The sequence below is a fragment of the Budorcas taxicolor genome, chromosome 1 (genome assembly GCF_023091745.1).
Source record: "Budorcas taxicolor isolate Tak-1 chromosome 1, Takin1.1, whole genome shotgun sequence".
Classification (NCBI taxonomy): Eukaryota; Metazoa; Chordata; class Mammalia; order Artiodactyla; family Bovidae; genus Budorcas; species Budorcas taxicolor.
This window is the reverse complement of record NC_068910.1, coordinates 199,923,781-199,942,827: the sequence shown is the minus strand read 5'-3', so window position 1 is coordinate 199,942,827 and position 19,047 is coordinate 199,923,781. Positions and strand designations below refer to the sequence as shown.

Here is a 19,047-nt window from a genome sequence, read left to right as displayed (position 1 = left end):
TGGAGGCAGTTCAGGGAGAAGACTGCAAAATTTCTTTGAAGAAACACCTACGGACTGCCTCCTCTGTGTGTGTGTGTGTGTGTGTGTGTGTGTGTGTGTGTGTGTGTGTATGTATGTGTTTCTCTCTCCTTTCGTGTGTGTGTGTGTATTTCTCTGTGTGTGTCTGTGTGTGTGTGTATGTGTGTGTGTGTATTTCTCTCTCCTTTCCTCTCTCTCCTTCTCTCACTCATCTCCCTCTATTTTCTCTCATCATTCTTTCTCCTAGGCCCTCCCTTCTGGTCTTCCTCCCCTCTTTTTCTTCCTCCTCTCCCTCTCCACCTCCACCCCCATAGGAAGGACCAGTGAATTAGACTAAACGAGACTCTGGCCTCCCCCAGGAGGATTCATTACTTCCCCAGTGAGCTACCTCCGTCGGTCAAGGTAACCGTCCTGGGAGAAACGGACAGACCAGGCCGAGGCCAGCCCCTCCCACTGCTCTGCCCGCCTCCCTCTTCCCAGGGCCTGTCCGTCGGCCTCAGGCTTGGCCCGCGTTCCCTCTCTTGCAGAAGCGAGGCCTGGAGAACACCCTGCACGACGCCAAGCACTGGCACGACATCGAGCTGCAGAACCTGGGAGCGGTGGTCAGCAGGCTGGAGGCGGAGCTCAGGGAGATGCGCGCGGAGGCGGAGCAGCAGCTGCAGGCCCGGGAGCACCTGCTGTCGCACAAATGCCAGCTGCAGCGGGACGTGGCATCCTACCACGCGCTGCTGGACCGCGAGGAGAGCAGGTGCGTCTCTGCTCAGCTTTGCTCTGCTTAGGAGAGGGGTAGGTACTCATAGGTTTCGATTAAACATTTTCTCAAATACTATTGAAGTAATTAATGTAAAAAGGAGAAATCACCTCCCAGCACACCCCCTCAACTCCCACAGCCTGACTGTCCTCCCAGGATTTTTCCATTCATATGTACATAGTTTTTGTCTTCCCTGGTAGCTCAGTGGTAAAGAATCCACCTGCCAAGGAGGAGACAAGTGTTGGATCCCTGGGTGGGCAAGATCTCCTGGAGAAGGAAATGGCAACCAACTCCAGAATTCTTGCCTGGAAAATCCCATGGACAGAGGAGACTGGGGGTACAGTCCATGGGTTTGCAAAGAGTCAGACACAACTTAGCAACTAAACAACAACACAATATATAGATGAATATATAGTATATACTTATGTGTGTATAAATATATGTGTGGATGTCAGTATCTATTCATGTATACAGACATATAGACACACACCTATAGACACACCTATATGGTTCACACTTAACTCATACTACATGGTAGCTGTTAGCAATGCTTTCTGCTGCATGTTGCTGCTGCTGCTGCTAAGTCGCTTCAGTCGTGTCCGACTCTGTGTGACCCCATAGACGGCAGCCCACCAGTCTCCCCCATACCTGGGATTCTCCAGGCAAGAACACTGGAGTGGGTTGCCATTTCCTTTTCCAATGCTTGAAAGTGAAAAGTGAAAGTGAAGTCGCTCAGTCATGTCTGACTTGTAGCGACCCCATGGACTGCAGCCCACCAGGCTCCTCCATTGATGGGATTTTCCAGGAAAGGGTACTGGAGTGGGGTGCCATTGCATGTAGTAAGTCCTTATTAATGAAGCTATAAACCAACACTCCTGAAACATGCCAAGCCTGGGCATCTTTTTAAAAATGCAAATTCTGCTTCTGTAAGTCTGAGACAGGACCTGAGACTCTGCATTTCTGACAGAACTCTCAGGTGATGCCTGTACTGCTGGTCCACAGACCACACTTTGAGCAGCAAGGGCATAAACCATGTTCACCTGAAAGTTTCACAAATGAGGTAGGCTAGGCTGCTCATGTGGAGAAGGCAATGGCAACCCATAAAAGACTTTCTCTTTTATCTCATTAACCAGAGTCTGCTCACATGATTAGACCTACCTGCAAGGGAAGCTGGGAAAGCAACTATTTGGCTTTTCCAGCCTCCATAGTGGACAGAGGTGAGAGGTTGGGAATGACATGTGTACGTCAATGTACATATATATGTGTATGTGGTATATATACATTTATGTGTCTATGTGGTACCTATACATATATAACACACATATATTCATATGTGTGGTATATATACATATACACCATGCACATACATATGCATATAGCAGTACTTTTTTAATGGGTAAGGACACCCTGAAGCATAGGCATGAGGCTTGGGGCTCAGCTTCCTTGCCAATTCTTTAAGGAAATTCAAGCCTTTCTTTCATCATAATTCTGTATCTTCATGCCCTCCAAGGTCCATTCTATGGCACACATTGAATGAGAAATAGAATAGCAGGGCTAAGAGATGACTTGTTGATTATGTAGTACAATGGCTCATGATTCCAGAGAGAATAAGAAGTCCAGAGCAGAAAAAGATTTTCCCATGGTCCCACAGGGTGGCAGAGCTGGATCCCAGGTGTCCTGGGCTCTCACTGTGGTCTGTGCCATCCCCTTCTTAGAAGGTGAGAGGGCCAGGAAGCAACCTAACACTCATTCCTTTCAAACGAAAAACATGGCATCCAGCTCCTGTTTCCATCTGTCTTTTTATTGGATTGATTTCTGTTGATTATAAAAGCTAGATGTTTGTAACAAAGCTAATTTTTTCAGGTGCGTATGAATAACTGAAACACAAAAGTAACAAGATAGGTTAAATTTACTTCAAGAACTCCATCCAGTGAGTGCCTGCTATGTGCCAGCACAGTCTCAAGCTCTACGCTATCTTCATTTCCCCTCAAAACTCTGCCAGAACCACATCATTATCCCCATTTTACAGACAGGAAACAAAATCAAAGACAGCTTAAGGCATTTACCCAAGGTCACACAGCTAATAACCGTGGAGGTAGGAGTTGAAACTCAAACTGTCTTGTTCCAAAGGCCAAATTCTTTCTGTGAAACATCTACCTTTCCTATAATCCTATTGTGATGTCTTTACTAATTTTCATCATCCATGGCTTTTCTCACTCAGGTGTGTTTTTGGGGTTTTGTTTGTTTCAGCTAATGGAGAAATACCCATTTTTCATGAAGAAAATGCTGGCTTCCTCACCAAGTGACCAACGAAGTTCCCTGAGGAATTCCCACCCCCACCCCCTTACACCCCCAACCCCCATCTCCCCTCACCCTTCCCACTGCCCACCCCAAGCTGGATTTCCTGGTTGGTTCAGCTTGAGCTGAAAAGCTTCCTGGAAGAGGAGAGGGTCCTGCTGCCTTAATTCAAGTAGTCTGTAGCTCGAGCAACCTCCCTTGCCCCTCTCAAATAAATGCTTTGTGTGTGGCTTCCAGTCTGCCCACCTTGTTCAACCCACTATCAGATAGAGATGGATATCACTTTACCTACCTGGCCTTCCCTCATGGGGCCATTCTTAAAGGCTTCTAGAAGGGTCCTGGAGCATGATGCCATCTTCCTCATTATTCAAGGGTCAGCTGCTCATGGGTTTATCAACATAAATGTGCTTCTGGGGTGAGAGTTGTGCTCAGCATACCAGATTGCCACCATTGGGGGAAAAAAACAATATTCTTGCTAGAGGGGGTCAGCATGTAGCATGATCACAGAGCATTCAGGTGTCTTTAGTGTGCTCTGCATGAATAGTTATACGCAGACACCCACATTTCACTGCTGTTGGCAGAGCACCTCTCTCAATCAGTTTAAAGGGAACTTCAGTTTAAATCTGTGGGAGACGAATTAGGTTGTGATTGTGGCTGCCTACACTTGCAGCCTCAGAACATTCTTCCAGGGTCCTTCCCCAGCCCTCTCAGGGCTCAGGCCAGCCAAATATAGTTCATGAATCTGCCGCCTACCCATTCGAGACGCCCCTGCCTGATTAAAACTGAAACCACCACCTGTGTCCTAGCACAGGCTCTCAGTGCCTCCAAAACCACACACACACAGCCCAGACTTAATTTCTTAATTCCTCCCCCAAGCTCCTATCAGCACACCTGTCACACAGAATTACAGACCAAAGTTAAAAAATGATCCAAGCTGAGTCTCTGTCCTCACATAAGCAGCTAATCCAGACAGGGCAGTGTGTCCAACATGGGCACATTTGAAGACCCCCTCCTTCAGTTCCTGGGCTTCCAAATAGCCAAGGTCAACATAAACAAATGGAATCTTATTTACCTTTAAGAAAGTTAGAAAGAGAAGCGAGGTAAGACATGGCGGATCGCCTGGTTGAAATCACTCCAACTGGTTTCCCTTTCGGCTCCCAGGATCAAAGGAATTGTATTACTAAGTCAGGTGGGCAGGACAGCTATTTAGTTTGCATGGCATATTTGCATGATTCCCTTTGTTGTCTGAAGCACAGAAATAGTCAAGACACCACCTACAGCTGCATTTCAGAAAGCACCAATCCCCTCCATAGCTGCACACCCAGGGGTGCCCGTGACTGAAGCCATGGGTACCAGGGCCTCCCCAGAAGAGTGTGCAGCCAACTTTACAGAATGCCCGTTCACTGGGCTCTGCTTTTCTTTTTTACTTATTATGGTGAATTTTTGTTCCCCAGCCATGATCTAAATCCCTAACTTAAACACAGCTGGAGAGTCTCAGAAGGCCGGCCATCAGAATGAGGTACTTCTGGATCTGAATGGCTGTGCATTTCCCAGAACCTGAAAGCGAGGGGAGAATGGATTTGTACACCCTCCTGAGCTTCCAGTAGACAGCACACTGTGCCGGCCGCACACACTCAGTCTCCTCAGCTCTGTAGTCTCAAAGAGCAGCTGCCGTAAATCATTAAGTTAATCATCCTTTGGCAAGGCGAGCCCAGCAGACTAGTGCTTCCAGTTCTCAGCACGGTTTCTTGCTGTCTCTAATGAGGCTTCATTAACAGGTAAGAAAAGGCACTGTTGGCCCTGCTGAAGCCTCCTGTAATTCAGGCTTCCTCTCACAGCATCCGGTACAATTACACTCTGGCAGCAATTCACTGACAGGTGGCAGGGAGGCTGTTGCTTGTGTTGGCCTCAAGGATGGAGCACTTGTTCTGGGGCAAAGGAGAGAAGGGCTTTCGACAGACTCCTCCGGAAGCGCAGACGAGCTCTATTTCCAGATCAGGTTTCTCCACTGACGTCTGGCCTGGCGCCTGGGGCACAAAACTCCCACTGAGATTGTTAGACTATCTGTTGGATTTCAGACCAAGGTAAGTCTCCCTTTCATTATCATGTATCACACTTCTAAACATCTGCTGGTACCCAGACATTTTGTTGGACTTTGGGGATCCCAGTAAAAAGAAGACACAGTTTCTGCCCTGTTGGGTTTACAATCTCACTGGGAAGTTCATATAGGCACATAAAAGGGGAAACAAAGCCAAGCAGGCAGAGCAGCACATTGCAATTTGCACAACCCCTTTAACAGAGCTCAGTTTATCACAGAAAACGTGAACACAGACACTCAGATCTGACCTCTGTTGGTTTCAGTAAGATGATTCAGCAGGAATCACCAAACACCATGCTGGTCTCTGATTATGTCCATATAGCACATAAATAGTTTTTCCAGATTTATTGAGATAAAACTGATGTGCAACACCATGTAAGTTTAAAGTATATAGCGTAATGATTTGATATATTGTGAATGATTACCACAATAAGTTAACATCCATTATCTTTATATCAGTTCAGTTCAGTCACTCAGTCGTTTGGCAACCCCATGGATTGCTGCACGCCAGGTCTCCCTGTGCATCACCAACTCCAGTAATTTATTCAAACTCATGTCCATCCAGTCTGTAATGCCATCCAACCATCTCATCCTTGTTGCCTCCTTCTCCTCCTGCCTTCAATCTTTCCCAGCATCAGAGTCTTTTTCAGTGAGTCAGCTCTTCGCATCAGGTGGCCAAAGTATTGGAGTTTCAGCTTCAGCATCAGTTTTTCCAATAAATAAACAGGACTGATTTCCTTTAGGATGGACTGGTTGGATCTCTTTGCAGTCTAAGGGACTTTTAAGAGTCTCCTCCAACACCACAGTACAAAAGCATCAATTCTTCGGCACTCAGCTTTCTTTATAGTCCAACTCTCACACCCATACATGACTACTGGAAAAACCATAGCTTTGACTAGACTGACCTTTGTTGACAAAGTAATGTCTCTGCTTTTTAATATGCTGTCTAGGTTGGTCATAACTTTTCTTCCAAGGAGCAAACATCTTAATTTCATGGCTGCAGTCACCACCTGCAGTGATTTTGGAGCACCGCCCCCCCTCCAAAAAAAAAAATCTGTCACTGTTTCCATTGTTTCCCCATCTATTTGCCATGAAGTGATGGGACCAGATGCCATGATCTTTGTTTTCTGAATGTTGAGTTTTAAGCCAATTTTTTCACTCTCCTCTTTCATTTTCATCAAGAAGCTCTTTAGTTCTTCTTCACTTTCTGCCATAAGGATGGTGTCATCTGCATATCTGAGATTATTGATACTTCTCCTGGCAATCTTGATTCCAGCTTGTGCTTCATCCAGCCCAGCATTTGCATGATGTACTCTGCATATAAGTTAAATAAGCAAGGTGACAATATACAGCCTTGACATACTCCTTTCCTGATTTGGAACCAGTCTGTTGTTCCATGTCCGGTTCTAACTGTTGCTTCCTGACCTGCATACAGATTTCTCAGGAGGCAGGTAATGTGGTCTGGTATTCCTATCTCTTGAAGAATTTTCCACAGTTTGTTGTGATCCACACAAAGACTTTGGCATAGTCAATTAAACAGAAGTAGATGTTTATCTGGAACTCTCTTGCTTTTTCAATGATCCAGCAGATGTTGCCAATTTGATCTCTGGTCCCTGTGGTTCCTCTGGTTCCTAAATACTGCTTGACCATCTGGAAGTTCCCAGTTCACGTACTGTTGAAGCCTCACTTGGAGAATTTTGAGCATTACTTTGCTAGTGTGTGAGATGAGTGCAATTGTGTGGTAGTTTAAACATTCTTTGGCATTGCCTTTCTTTGGGATTGGAATGAAAACTGAGCTTTTCCAGTTCTGTGGCTAGAAAAAAGATCTTCATGACTCATAACCATGATGGTATGATCACCTGCCTAGAGCCAGGCATCCTGCAATGTGAAGTCAAGTGAGCCTTAGGAAGCATCACTCCGAACAAAGCTAGTGGAGATGATGGAATTCCTGTTGAGCTATTTCAAATCCTAAAAGATGATGCTGTGAAAGTGCTGCACTCAATATGCCAGCAAATTTGGAAAACTCAGCAGTGACCCCAGGACTGGAAATGGTCAGTTTTCTTCATTATAATTTGGGTATTAACCTCTTAGTAGATGTATAGTTTACAAATATGCTTTCCCCATCCATAGCTTGTCTTTTGTTGGCTTTTGTTTGTTTGTTTCTGCTGGGCAGAAGCTTTCTAGTTTGATGTCATCTTACTTGTTTACTTTTTATTTTGTTGCTCGTGCTTTAGGTGTCATATCCAAAAAGTCGTTTGTCAAGACCCATGTCAAAGAGCCTTTTTTCCTATGTTTTCTTCAAGGAATTGTATGAGTTCTCATCTTACATTTAGGTCTTTAATCCATTTTGAGTTAATTTTTGTGAGTAGTATAAGATAAGGGGTCAAGTTTCATTCTTTATGTGATATCCAATTTTCTCAGTTATTGAAGAGACTGTGTTTTCTTCATTGAATATTCTTGACTCCCTTGTCAAATATTAGTTGACCATATATGCCTGAGTTTATTTCTGGGCTCTCAGTTCTGTTGCATTGATCTGTGTAACTAGTTTATGCCAATATTATACAGTTTAATTACTATAATTTGATAATATAGCTTGAAATCAGGAAGTGTTATGCTTCTCTCTTTGTTCTGCTTTCTCAGGATTGTTTTTGCAAATTCATGGTCTTTTGTGGTTCCATGTAAATTTTAGAACTGTTTTTTCTATTTCTGTTAAAAGAACCATTGGAATCTTGATACAAACTGCATTAAATTTCTAGATGGTTTGGAGTAGAATAGACATTTTAACAATATTAATTCTTTCAATCCATGAACAAAGAATACCTTTCCATTTATTTGTATCTTGTTTAATTTCTTTCATCAATGTCTTATGGTTTTCAGTGTAGAGATCTTTCCCCTCCCCGGCTAAACTCATTCCTAACTATTTGTTTCTGATACTATTGTGCTACAGATATCCTTTCTTAAACACATCACCTTTTTGTTTGAGAAATGGTAAAAGAAATGGTACCTCTTTGGGGCCATTCTAGCATTTTATCTGGAGTTGCTGGACTTAGTGAATAAAAATATAGGATGCCTAGGTAAATCTGCTGCTGCTGCTAAGTCGCTTCAGTCGTGTCTGACTCTGTGTGACCCCATAGACGGCAGCCCATCAGGCTCCACTGTCCCTGGGATTCTCCAGGCAAGAACACTGGAGGGAGTTGCCATTTCCTTCTCCAATGCGTGAAAGTGAAAAGTGAAAGTGAAGTCACTCAGTCGTGTCTGACTCTTCGTGACCCCATGGACCACAGCCTACCAGGCTCCTCCATCCATGGGATTCTCCAGGCAAGAGTACTGGAGTGTGTTGCCATTGCCTTCTCCTACAGGTAAATCTGAATTTCATACAAATAATGAATAATTTTTAATAGAAGTATGATATGTCCCACATATTGCATGAGACATACTTCTACCAAAACATTATCTGGCAGCCCTAATCATATCAGACAAAAACACTCCATACTTCATATTCCCCACATAGTATCTGACCTTAAATTATATATGAAGGTTTGTCCAGCATTTCTAGCTTGGATATTGCCACACAGGAGAAGGGGAAAAGGTGATCCAGGGCATGTCCTTGCCCAGTCTTGATTGAAAATTCAGTCTCCTGACACAGCAGCACAGCAGTTCCAGTCATGTTCAAGAAATTAATCTGCTCATTGAGTGATGAAATAAAGCAAACTATTTTCTCTGCTGAAGTGACTGGCTTAATTAGATCATATAGACTGGTTATTTTGAACAATAGGTTGAGCAGGAACCAGAGTAGATCCCACCATAGATGTGCTGTGTTGCAGTGTCAACAGAAAACCCACTTGTCCCTGTCAAGCATAAGAGAAAATATTCCATTTTCTCCAGCTCCTCTTGAAAGGGAAAGGCAATTCACATCACAGAGAGTCAGGCTTTCAGTGCAATACTAGGATTGGACACAAAAGCCATGTTGAGAACTTCCCTGGTGTTCTAGTAGTTAAGAATTCACCTCAGTGCAGGGGACGAGTTCAATCCCTGCTCCAGGAAGATTCCACATGCCACACGGCAACTAAGCCTGCACACCACAACTACTGAGTCTGTATTCCACAACAAGAGAAGCCCCTGCAATAAGAAGCCAGTGCCCAATAACTAGCGAAGAGCACCCACTCATTGGCCATTCACAGCAACAAACACCCAGTGCAACCAAATAAATAATTTTTTTTTTCAAGCCATGTTGAATTTTAGGGGAAGAGGCTTCATAAAGTGGATAAGCAACAAACTACCTAACTTCTTTGGACAAATCATAGGTATATATTGTTTTGTGCAGCTGAATTTCTTACTGAGGGCCTGAACAGGAAATGCATGAATGAGGTTCACAGTTTCAAACTCAAAAGCCTTCTTGGCAAACCTGACTAGAGACAAGTTACTGCCAACTCCCTTCATAATAATCAGTGATGCTACAGATGCTTGAAGAAATCAAGGGGCAGTGGTGGGGCAGGAATCAATAGATCAATGGTAGATTCAACATTTCATCATTTAGCTAGTGGTGACCAAAAGATAAGATGTTAGAGAAACATGGAGAGTAATAAGCTCTCCTGGGAAAGTGAGAGTGTGGCTTTACACATTATTTTATGAATTCAGTCTTAGCAGTTTACCTGAGCAACCATCATGCTCAGCTACAGAAAACTTGCTCCAAGATTAAATCGTCTTCCTCAACAACCATTTATGTATCCCTGTTACATGTCACTGAGGATATGGAAGGACAAAATGTGGACCTGCTTTCAGATAATCTAGATCAGCACTGTCCAATAGAAATGGAATGCAGGACTTCCCTGGTGGTATAGCAGATAGAAATCTGCCTGCCAATGCAGGGGACGTGGGTTTGATCCCTGGTCTGGGAAGATCTCACATGCCACGGGGCAACTAAACCCATGTGCCTCATCTACTGAGCCCGTGTGCCTAGAGCCAGTGCTCTGCAACAAGAAAGGCCACCTCAGTGAGAAGTGTGCACACCACAACTAGAGACAGTCCTTTGCAACAGTGAAGACACAGCACAAGCAAAGATAAAGAAATAACCTTTTTAAAAAAATACAGCTATGTTTTAAAAAAAGAAATGGATGTAGGCCACATATGTCATTTCAAATTTTTTAAGAGCCACATTTTTAAAAGGGAGTGGGGGACCAATGAAACTAATTTCCACTTCAGTTCAGTCGCTCAGCCGTGTCCGACTCTTTGCGACCCCATGAATTGCAGCACGCCAGGCCTCCCTGTCCATCACCATCTCCCGGAGTTCACTCAAACTCACGTCCATCGAGTCGGTGATGCCATCCAGCCATCTCATCCTCTGTCTTCCCCTTCTCCTCCTGCCCCCAATCCCTCCCAGCATCAGAGTCTTTTCCAGTGAGTCAACTCTTCGCATGAGGTGACCAAAGTACTGGAGTTTCAGCTTTAGCATCAGTCCTTCCAAAGAACACCCAGGGCTGATCTCCTTTAGAGTGGACTGGTTGGATCTCCTTGCAATCCAAGGGACTCTCAAGAGTCTTCTCCAACACCACAGTCCAAAAGCATCAATTCTTTGGCGCTCAGCTTTCTTCACAGTCCAACTCTCACATCCATACATGACCACAGGAAAAACCATAGCCTTGACTAGATGGACCTTTGTTGGCAAAGTCATGGCTCTGCTTTTGAATATGCTATCTAGGTTGGTCATAACTTTTCTTCCAAGGAGTAAACATCTTTTAATTTCATGACTGCAGTCACCATCTGCAGTGATTTTGGAGCCCCAAAAAATAAAATCTGACACTGTTTCCACTGTTTCCCCATCTCTTTCCCATGAAGTGTTGGAACCAGATGCCATTATCTTAGTTTCCTGAATGTTGAGCTTTAAGCCAGCTTTTTCACTCTTCCTCTTTCACTTTCATCAAGAGGCTTTTTAGTTCCTCTTCACTTTCTGCCGTAAGGGTGGTGTCATCTGCATATCTGAGGTTATTGATAATGACTTATTTAATATTGCTGTATCCAAAATCCTATCATTTCAGGATGTAATTGATGTTATATTTTATAATTATTCATTAGAAAATTCCCATTCTTTTCTTGGTACTAAATTTTCTAATCTGGCTTATATTTTGCCCTTCTTTTCCATCTTGATTTGGATACTAAACTTTTATCTGAAGTATTTGATCGGTATTTAGCTCTCACAAAATTTATAGTTGGCAATTGCACTCATCTCACACGCTAGTAAAATAATGCTCAAAATTCTCCAAGCCAGGCTTCAGCAAAATGAAAACCGTGAACTTCCAGATGTTCAAGCTGGTTTTAGAAGAGGCAGAGGAACCAGAGATCAAATTGGCAACATCTCCTGGATCATTGAAAAAGAAAGAGAGTTCCAGAAAAACATCTACGTCTGCTTTATTGACTATGCCAAAGTCTTTGATTGTGTGAATCACAATAAACTGTGGAAAATTCTGAGAGACGGGAATACCAGACCACCTGACCTGCCTCTTGAGACACCTATATGCAGGTCAGGAAGCAACAGTTAGAACTGGACATGGAACAACAGACTGGTCCCAAATAGGAAAAGGAGTATGTCAAGGCTGTATATTGTCACCCTGCTTATTTAACTTATATGCAGAGTACATCATGAGAAACACTGGGCTGGAAGAAGCACAAACTGGAATCAAGATTGCCGGGAGAAATATCAAGAACCTCAGATATGCAGATGACACCACCCTTATGGCAGAAAGTAAAGAGGAACTAAAAAGCCTCTTGATGAAAGTGAAAGAGGAAGAGTGAAAAAGTTGGCTTAAAGCTCAACATTCAGAAAATGAAGATCATGGCATCTGGACCCATCACTTCACGGCAAATAGATGGGGAGACGGTGGAAACAGCATCAGACTTTATTTTTGGGGGCTCCAAAATCACTGCAGATGGTGACTGCAGCCATGAAATTACAAGACGTTTACTCCTTGGAAAAAAAGTTATGACCAACCTAGATAGCATATTCAAAAGCAGAGCCATGACTTTGCCAACAAAGGTCCATCTAGTCAAGGCTATGGTTTTCCCAGTGGTCATGTATGGATGTGAGAGTTGGACTGTGAAGAAAGCTGAGCGCCAAAGAATTGATGCTTTTGGACTGTGGTGTTGGAGAAGACTCTTGAGAGTCCCTTGGATTGCAAGGAGATCCAACCAGTCCACTCTAAAGGAGATCAGCCCTGCGTGTTCTTTGGAAGGACTGATGCTAAAGCTGAAACTCCAGTACTTTGGCCACCTCATGTGAAGAGTTGACTCACTGGAAAAGACTCTGATGCTGGGAGGGATTGGGGGCAGGAGGAGAAGGGGAAGACAGAGGATGAGATGGCTGGATGGCATCACCGACTCGATGGACGTGAGTTTGAGTGAACTCCGGAAATTGGTGATGGACAGGGAGGCCTGGCATTCTGTGATTCATGGGGTCGCAAAGAGTCAGACACGACTGAGTGACTGAACTGAACTAAGACTCACAAACCCAAGTTATTCCAAACACACTTAAAAGTTTTCCAATAACTGAATTGAGGGCCAAAAAATTGTTTTCCTTTGATGTTTACAACTATACTGACCATTTATATTCACCTTTTTCAGGAGAATTCATGTAACTTTGAAGCAAAAGCATGTCGACTTCAAAATTACACCTATTCAAGTTAAGTAAATCCATTCACTCTTATGTCTAATTATTAATATCACATTTAAGAAGGTATTGCACAAATCGAAAATCAATTCTAAATCTATAAATATCAAAAATGAAACATGTTTCAAAGTTTTCTTTTAAGTTTTACAGGACAAATATTATATTTAGCTTCCATTTTTTAATTAAAATTAAATAATATTTGAAATTCAGTTCCACAGCCACACTATCCATATTTCAAGAGCTCAATAGACACACCTGACTAGTGGCTACCATATTGGACAGTGCAGGTTAAAGTTGAGTAGAGGTGTATGGGATGTACCATGGGCTTAACTACCTTTTGAAAACAACTAAGGTCATATTTGCAAGCTTATTTGTGAGAAGTCCTGCTTAATTTCCCCAAATACGTCTGAAGTGCCTGGCAGAGGGGTATCCCTGAGTATCCTAAGTGTGTATAAATTGAGTGACTGTCATTCCAACAGTTTCACAGGCTTCCTGCAGGTAATCCTTCTGCTCCACTACACTGCTTCTCATAGCCAGCTCTTTCGGAAGGAGTTCCCTAGCAGAGTGCTTGGCCTCCTGTGACACAGGTCTTTCATTTTATGCCACATCCCTCTCCTCCTTTCTGCACAGGCCCTGGAAGGGGTAACAAATCAAAAGAGGCTCATATCTAGCCCCTACTTGCTCAACTGAGTCATTCTGCGAGTTCTCACTCCCTCATAGAGGTCCCATAGCCTCTCCCTCAGTCTAGTTACATCCAGACTCACCTCCAACCATTTCAGTTCCTCAGAGAGATTTGAACCCCACATCTGGGCTGAATTCATATCCTTTCCTCAACCCCACACAAAACAAGAATATGTGACCAGCCATTTGTTTCAAAGTCCCCAGATACTTCTTGAGTTTTAAGAAACTCCTGAACTGTCAGTTGTAGTTGAGGGAGGGGAAGCTAATCTTCCCAGACCACAAAAGGAACCTCTAGGGAACAGTGCTGTCCAGCTTCACAGCTGGCCTCCTGGACCTCAGCTGGCCCCAGCCTGGGTGTCCTATTACATACTATGTTCATGGAACTTAAGGCATCATTGATTATAAAATACATCATTATTGAACATAACACTAAGAAATAAAGCTACTCCCAATGGAAGTCTGCTACAAGACCCCCAGATAAAGGTGAGACATTAAAGGCCATGGTTTAGGGGTAAATGAGAAATATACAAAATAGAACTAGCAAGAAAAAAAAACAAGCAGAATGACACAAGAGAAGCTTCAGCCAGAGCCTGAAGCTTATGCAATTTGGACCATCTTTAAGAAAATGAATATGAAATATGTTATTCTTACAAATTTTACAAAACCAGATGATCATGTGAAACGGTGACTCAGGCCTCTTGCGGGGCCTTGGAAGAACCACACAAGAGAGGAACCTTGAAGTTTTAGTTTCATTGGTGCTGGGTACACCTACCTCTGCCCACAAGGGACTGGCAGAAGCAAACAGAAAGCCTATGTGAAGGAGCTCAGTTTTAATCCAGCTGAATAGCAGTAACACATCATCAACTGTTATCATATCTTGATTTCAGAGACTTTAAAACAATGTGCTCCTTAGAACCAGTGAAATATGGTACTTATAAAGGAAAGTGGTAATCTAAATGTTGGCCCTGCTTTGCCTTAAACAATAACAATAACAAGACAATGATGATGACGGCTACCATTCATCAAGATCCTTCAGTGTGCCATCCTTCTTATAGTGCTTTTCTCTTTCCCATGAGAGCTTAATGCTACCACCAAAGACTTGAAGATGCAGGATAGTGGTTCCCACCTTATCTGCAACTAACTCACCTGTGTGGTCAGCACACAGTCAGGTGGGTCATGCAGAAGGATCAGAGAGGAAGCAAATGGTGAGGTGACTCACAGCATGATTGCAGGGGCGGTAGGTTCCCTGGAGCAAATCCACTCAGCCCTGGCACCTGGTGTGTCACTACTGACCCAGCAAATGCTTTTATTCCCATCCTATCCTGTCCCTCTGGCAGGAACAATGAAATACCTTTCCTGTCTTGCCTCAAGCCATTTCTTCTCCCCTGTACATGGTCATAATGTATTCAAAAAGGACCCAAGAATACCAAGATCATCCATCACAGGTTTTCATCATGCTAATTGGACTTGGTGGGCCCAAGGAGCCAGCACGTAGGTCCCCCTGTAAGCCAGATGGGGGAGATAATCCCTGAGAACACGGGTGGAGCCTGTAAGGATCCAGTGGTCTAGAGTTGTTGGTATAGACCTTCTAAAGTGAGATACATGTTGTACTTTACATACCAGCCACCACAAGGAAAGAAGGGCCAAGCTAAATTTTCAGAAGCAGCACACAAACAGTATTTGGCTGTGAACTAAACTCAATAACACATAAGGCTGCAAGGTCTGATGTTTGAGGATTTTTTTTTTTTTTTTAGTTTTTATTTTGACGTAATTGCAGACATACAGAAGTCAAAAGAATAAATTTCAAAGAATTCCCACATACCCTTCACTCAGATTCCACAATATTAATATTTTAGATCAATAAACCATACCAAAATTATTAATACAGCTTTAAGCTTTATTAGCTTCAGAAGTATAAATGCTATAAACTTACAAGAAATTATTATTTTAAAGTTTTAATTTCTTGTACCTGGGCTTCCCTGGTGGCTCAGAGGTTAAAGTGTCTGCCTGCAATGCAGGAGACCCGGGTTCGATCCCTGGGTCGGGAAAATCCCCTGGAGAAGGGAATGGCAACTCACTCCAGTACTCTTGCCTAGAGAATCCCGTGGAGGGAGGAGCCTGGTAGGCTACAGTCCATGGGGTCGCAAAGAGTCGGACACAACTGAGCCACTTCACTTCACTTCACTTCACTTCACTTCACTTCTTCAATTTCTTGTAGACTTATCTATTAATTACTTGTATACTTATCTGTTGTAATATATTAATAACTTGAAATTTTTTGACTGACAAACATTGAGACAAAAGCTTTACATTTTAGATTTTTTTATTTAAAATTTATAAAATTTTGTAAAATTTTCTAATTAGTAGACTTTATCTTTTACAGTGGTTTTAGGTTTAAAGAAAAACTAAGCAGATTGTACAGAGAGTTCCTGTATACTGTCTGTCCCACACAGAGTTTTCTCTAGAAAGACAGTAAAAAGATCAGTGGTTGTCAGGAGTTCCAGGAGAGGGAAAGGATGGATGGGTAGAGCATAGAGGGTCTTTAGTGTGGTGATACTGTTCTCTATGGTACTGTTATGGTGGATACATGTCACTATACATTTGTCAACCCAAAGGGCAAGTCATAGTGTAAATTACGGACTTCAGTTAATAATGATGCATTAATACTGGTTTAATTAAACTCTGGTTGGGTAGAACCCAGGTCTCTCACATTACAGGCGACTCTTTACTAGCCGAGCCACAAGGGAAGCCCAAGAATGCTGGAGTGTATATCCTATCTCTTCTCCAGTGGATCTTCCTGACCCAGGAATCAAACCGGGGTATCCTGCATTGCAGGCAGATTCTTAACCAACTGAGATATCGGGGAAGCCGTTCTCTATTATTAACAACTTTTATTATTTTTTTATTATTAGTGTGGTAAATTTGTTACAACTGGTGAACCAATATTCCGTCAGTCACTCCGTCCTGTTCGACTCTTGGCGACACCATGGACTGCAGCACGTCAGGCCACCCTGTCCATCACCAACTCCCAGAGATTGCTCAAATTCATGTCCATCGAGTCGTTGATGCCATCCAACCATCTCATCCTCTGTTGTCCTCCTCTTCTCCAGCCTTCAATCTTTCCCGGCATCAGGGTCTTTTCCAGTGAGTCAGTTCTTTGCATCAGGTGGCCAAATATTGGAATTTCAGCTTCAGCATCAGTCCTTCCAATGAATATTCAGGACTGATTTCCTTCAGGATGGATTAGTTGAACCTCCTTGCTGTCCAAGGGACTCTCAAGAGTCTCCTCCAACACCACAGTTCAAAAGCATCAATTCTTCAGCACTCAGCTTTCTTTATAGTCCAACTCTCACATCCATATATGACTATTGGAAAACCATAGTTTGACTAGATGGACCTTTGTTGGAAAAGTTATGTCTCGCTTTTTAATATGCTGTCTAGGTTGGTCATAGCTTTTCTTCCAAGGAGAAAGCATCTTTTAATTTCATGGCTGCAGTCAACATCTGCAGTGATTTTGGAGCCCCCCAAAATAAAGTCCACCACTGTTTCCATTGTTTTCCTATCTGTTTGCCACAAAGCAATGGGACCAGAGGCCATGATTTTAGTTTTCTGAATGTTGAGCTTTAAGCCAGCCTTTCCACTGTCCTCTTTCACTTTCATCAAGAAGCTATTCAGTTCCTCTTCACTTTCTGCCATAAGTGGGGTGTCATCTGCATATCTGAGGTTAGTGATATTTCTCCCAGCAATCTTGATTCCAGCTTGTGCTTCATCTAGTCCAGCATTTGCATGATGTACTCTGCATATAAGTTAAATAAGCAGAGTGACAATATACAGCCTTGGCGTACTCCTTTCCTGATTTGGAATCAGTCTGTTATTCCATGTCCAGTTCTAACTGTTGCTTCTTGACCTGCATACAGACTTCTTAGGAGGCAGGTAATGTGGTCTGGGATTCCCATCTCTAAAAGAATTTTCCACGGTTTGTTGTGATCTACACAGTTAAAGGCTTTGGCATAATCTATAAAGCAGCAGTAGCTGTTTTTCTGGAATTCTCTTGCTTTTTCAATGATCCAATGGATGGTGGCAATTTGATTAGTCACTCTGCCTTTTCTAAATCCAGCTTGAACATCTAAAAGTTCACAATTCATGTGCTGTTGCAGCTTGGCTTGGAGAATTTTGAGTATTACTTCGCAAGCATGTGAGATGAGTGCACTTGTGCAGTAGTTTGAACATACTTTGGCATTGCCCTTCTTACTAATGCATCATTATTAACTGGAGTCCATAATTTACATTATGACTTGCTCTTTGTGTTGTACATTCTTTGGGTTTTGACAAATGTATAATGACGTGTATCCACCATAACAGTACCATAGAGAATAGTGTCACTGCCTAAAGACACTCTGTGCTCTACCCATTCATCCTTTCCCCTCCAGGAACCCCTGCCAGCTACTGATCTTTTTACTGTTTTTGCTTTTCCCAGAATGTTATGTAGTTGGAATCATATAGTGTGTAGACTTTTCAGATTGCTTTCTTTCACTTAGCACTATAAAGTTTATGCATGTCTTTTTGTGGCTTGATAGATCATTTCTTTTTATTACTGAATACTGAATACTATTCCACTGTACGAATGAAATATGGAACACCAATTTGTGTATCCACTCATCCATTGAAAGATTCTTGGTTGCTTTCAATTTAGGGCTATTATAAATGAAGCTTCTCTAGACTTCCATGTGCAGGTTTTGTATAGACATAAGTTTTCAACTCTTTGGTTACAATATTATGTATTACTTTAAAATACATATTTTGGCAACTTCCCTGACAAGCAGGAAGTCAAGAAATATCTGGAGTAACAGGCAAGTTTGGCCTTGGAGCACAGCATGAAGCAGGGCAAAGGCTAACAGAGTTTTGCCACCAGAACACGCTGGTCATAGCAAACACCCTCTTCCAACAACACAAGAGAAGATTCTACACATGGGCATCACCATATGGTCAATACTAAAATCACATTGATTATATTCTTTGCAGCCAAAGAAGGAGAAGGTCTATACAGTTAGAAGAAAACAAGACCAGGAGCTGACTGTGGCTCAGATCATGAACTCTTTATTGCAAAATTCAGACTTAAATAAGAAAGTAAGGAAAACCACTACACCATTCAGGTATGACCTAAATCAAATCCCTTATGATTATACAAGTGACAAATAGATTCAAGGGATTAGATCTGATAGACAGAGTGCCTGAAGAACTATGGACAGAGGTTGATAACATTGTACAGGAGGCAGTGATCAAGACCATCCCCAAGAAAAAGAAATGCAAAAAGGCAAAATGGTTGTCTGAGGAAGCCTTACAAATCACTGAGAAAAGAAGAGAAGCTAAAGGCAAAAGAGAAAGGAAAAGATATATCCATTTGAATGCAGAGTTCCAAAGAATAGCAAGGAGAGATAAGAAAGCCTTCCTCAGTGATCAATGCAAAGAAATAGAGGAAAACAATAGAATGGGAAAGACTAGGGATCTCTTCAAGAAAATTAGAGATACCTAGGGAACTTA

General features: G+C 42.7%; 1 protein-coding gene across 1 annotated transcript in view; it reads left to right on the top strand.

Annotated features, from left to right (window-relative positions):
- Positions 1-4,942, top strand: part of BFSP2 (beaded filament structural protein 2) — a 75,464-nt gene extending 70,522 nt beyond the window's left edge. Inside the window, exons 6-7 of the mRNA XM_052645656.1 lie at positions 546-766; positions 4,906-4,942. Of these exons, the coding sequence (XP_052501616.1) occupies positions 546-766; positions 4,906-4,942 (258 nt within the window). The remainder of the gene's footprint in view (positions 1-545; positions 767-4,905) is intronic.
- The last annotated feature ends 14,105 nt before the right edge of the window (positions 4,943-19,047 follow it).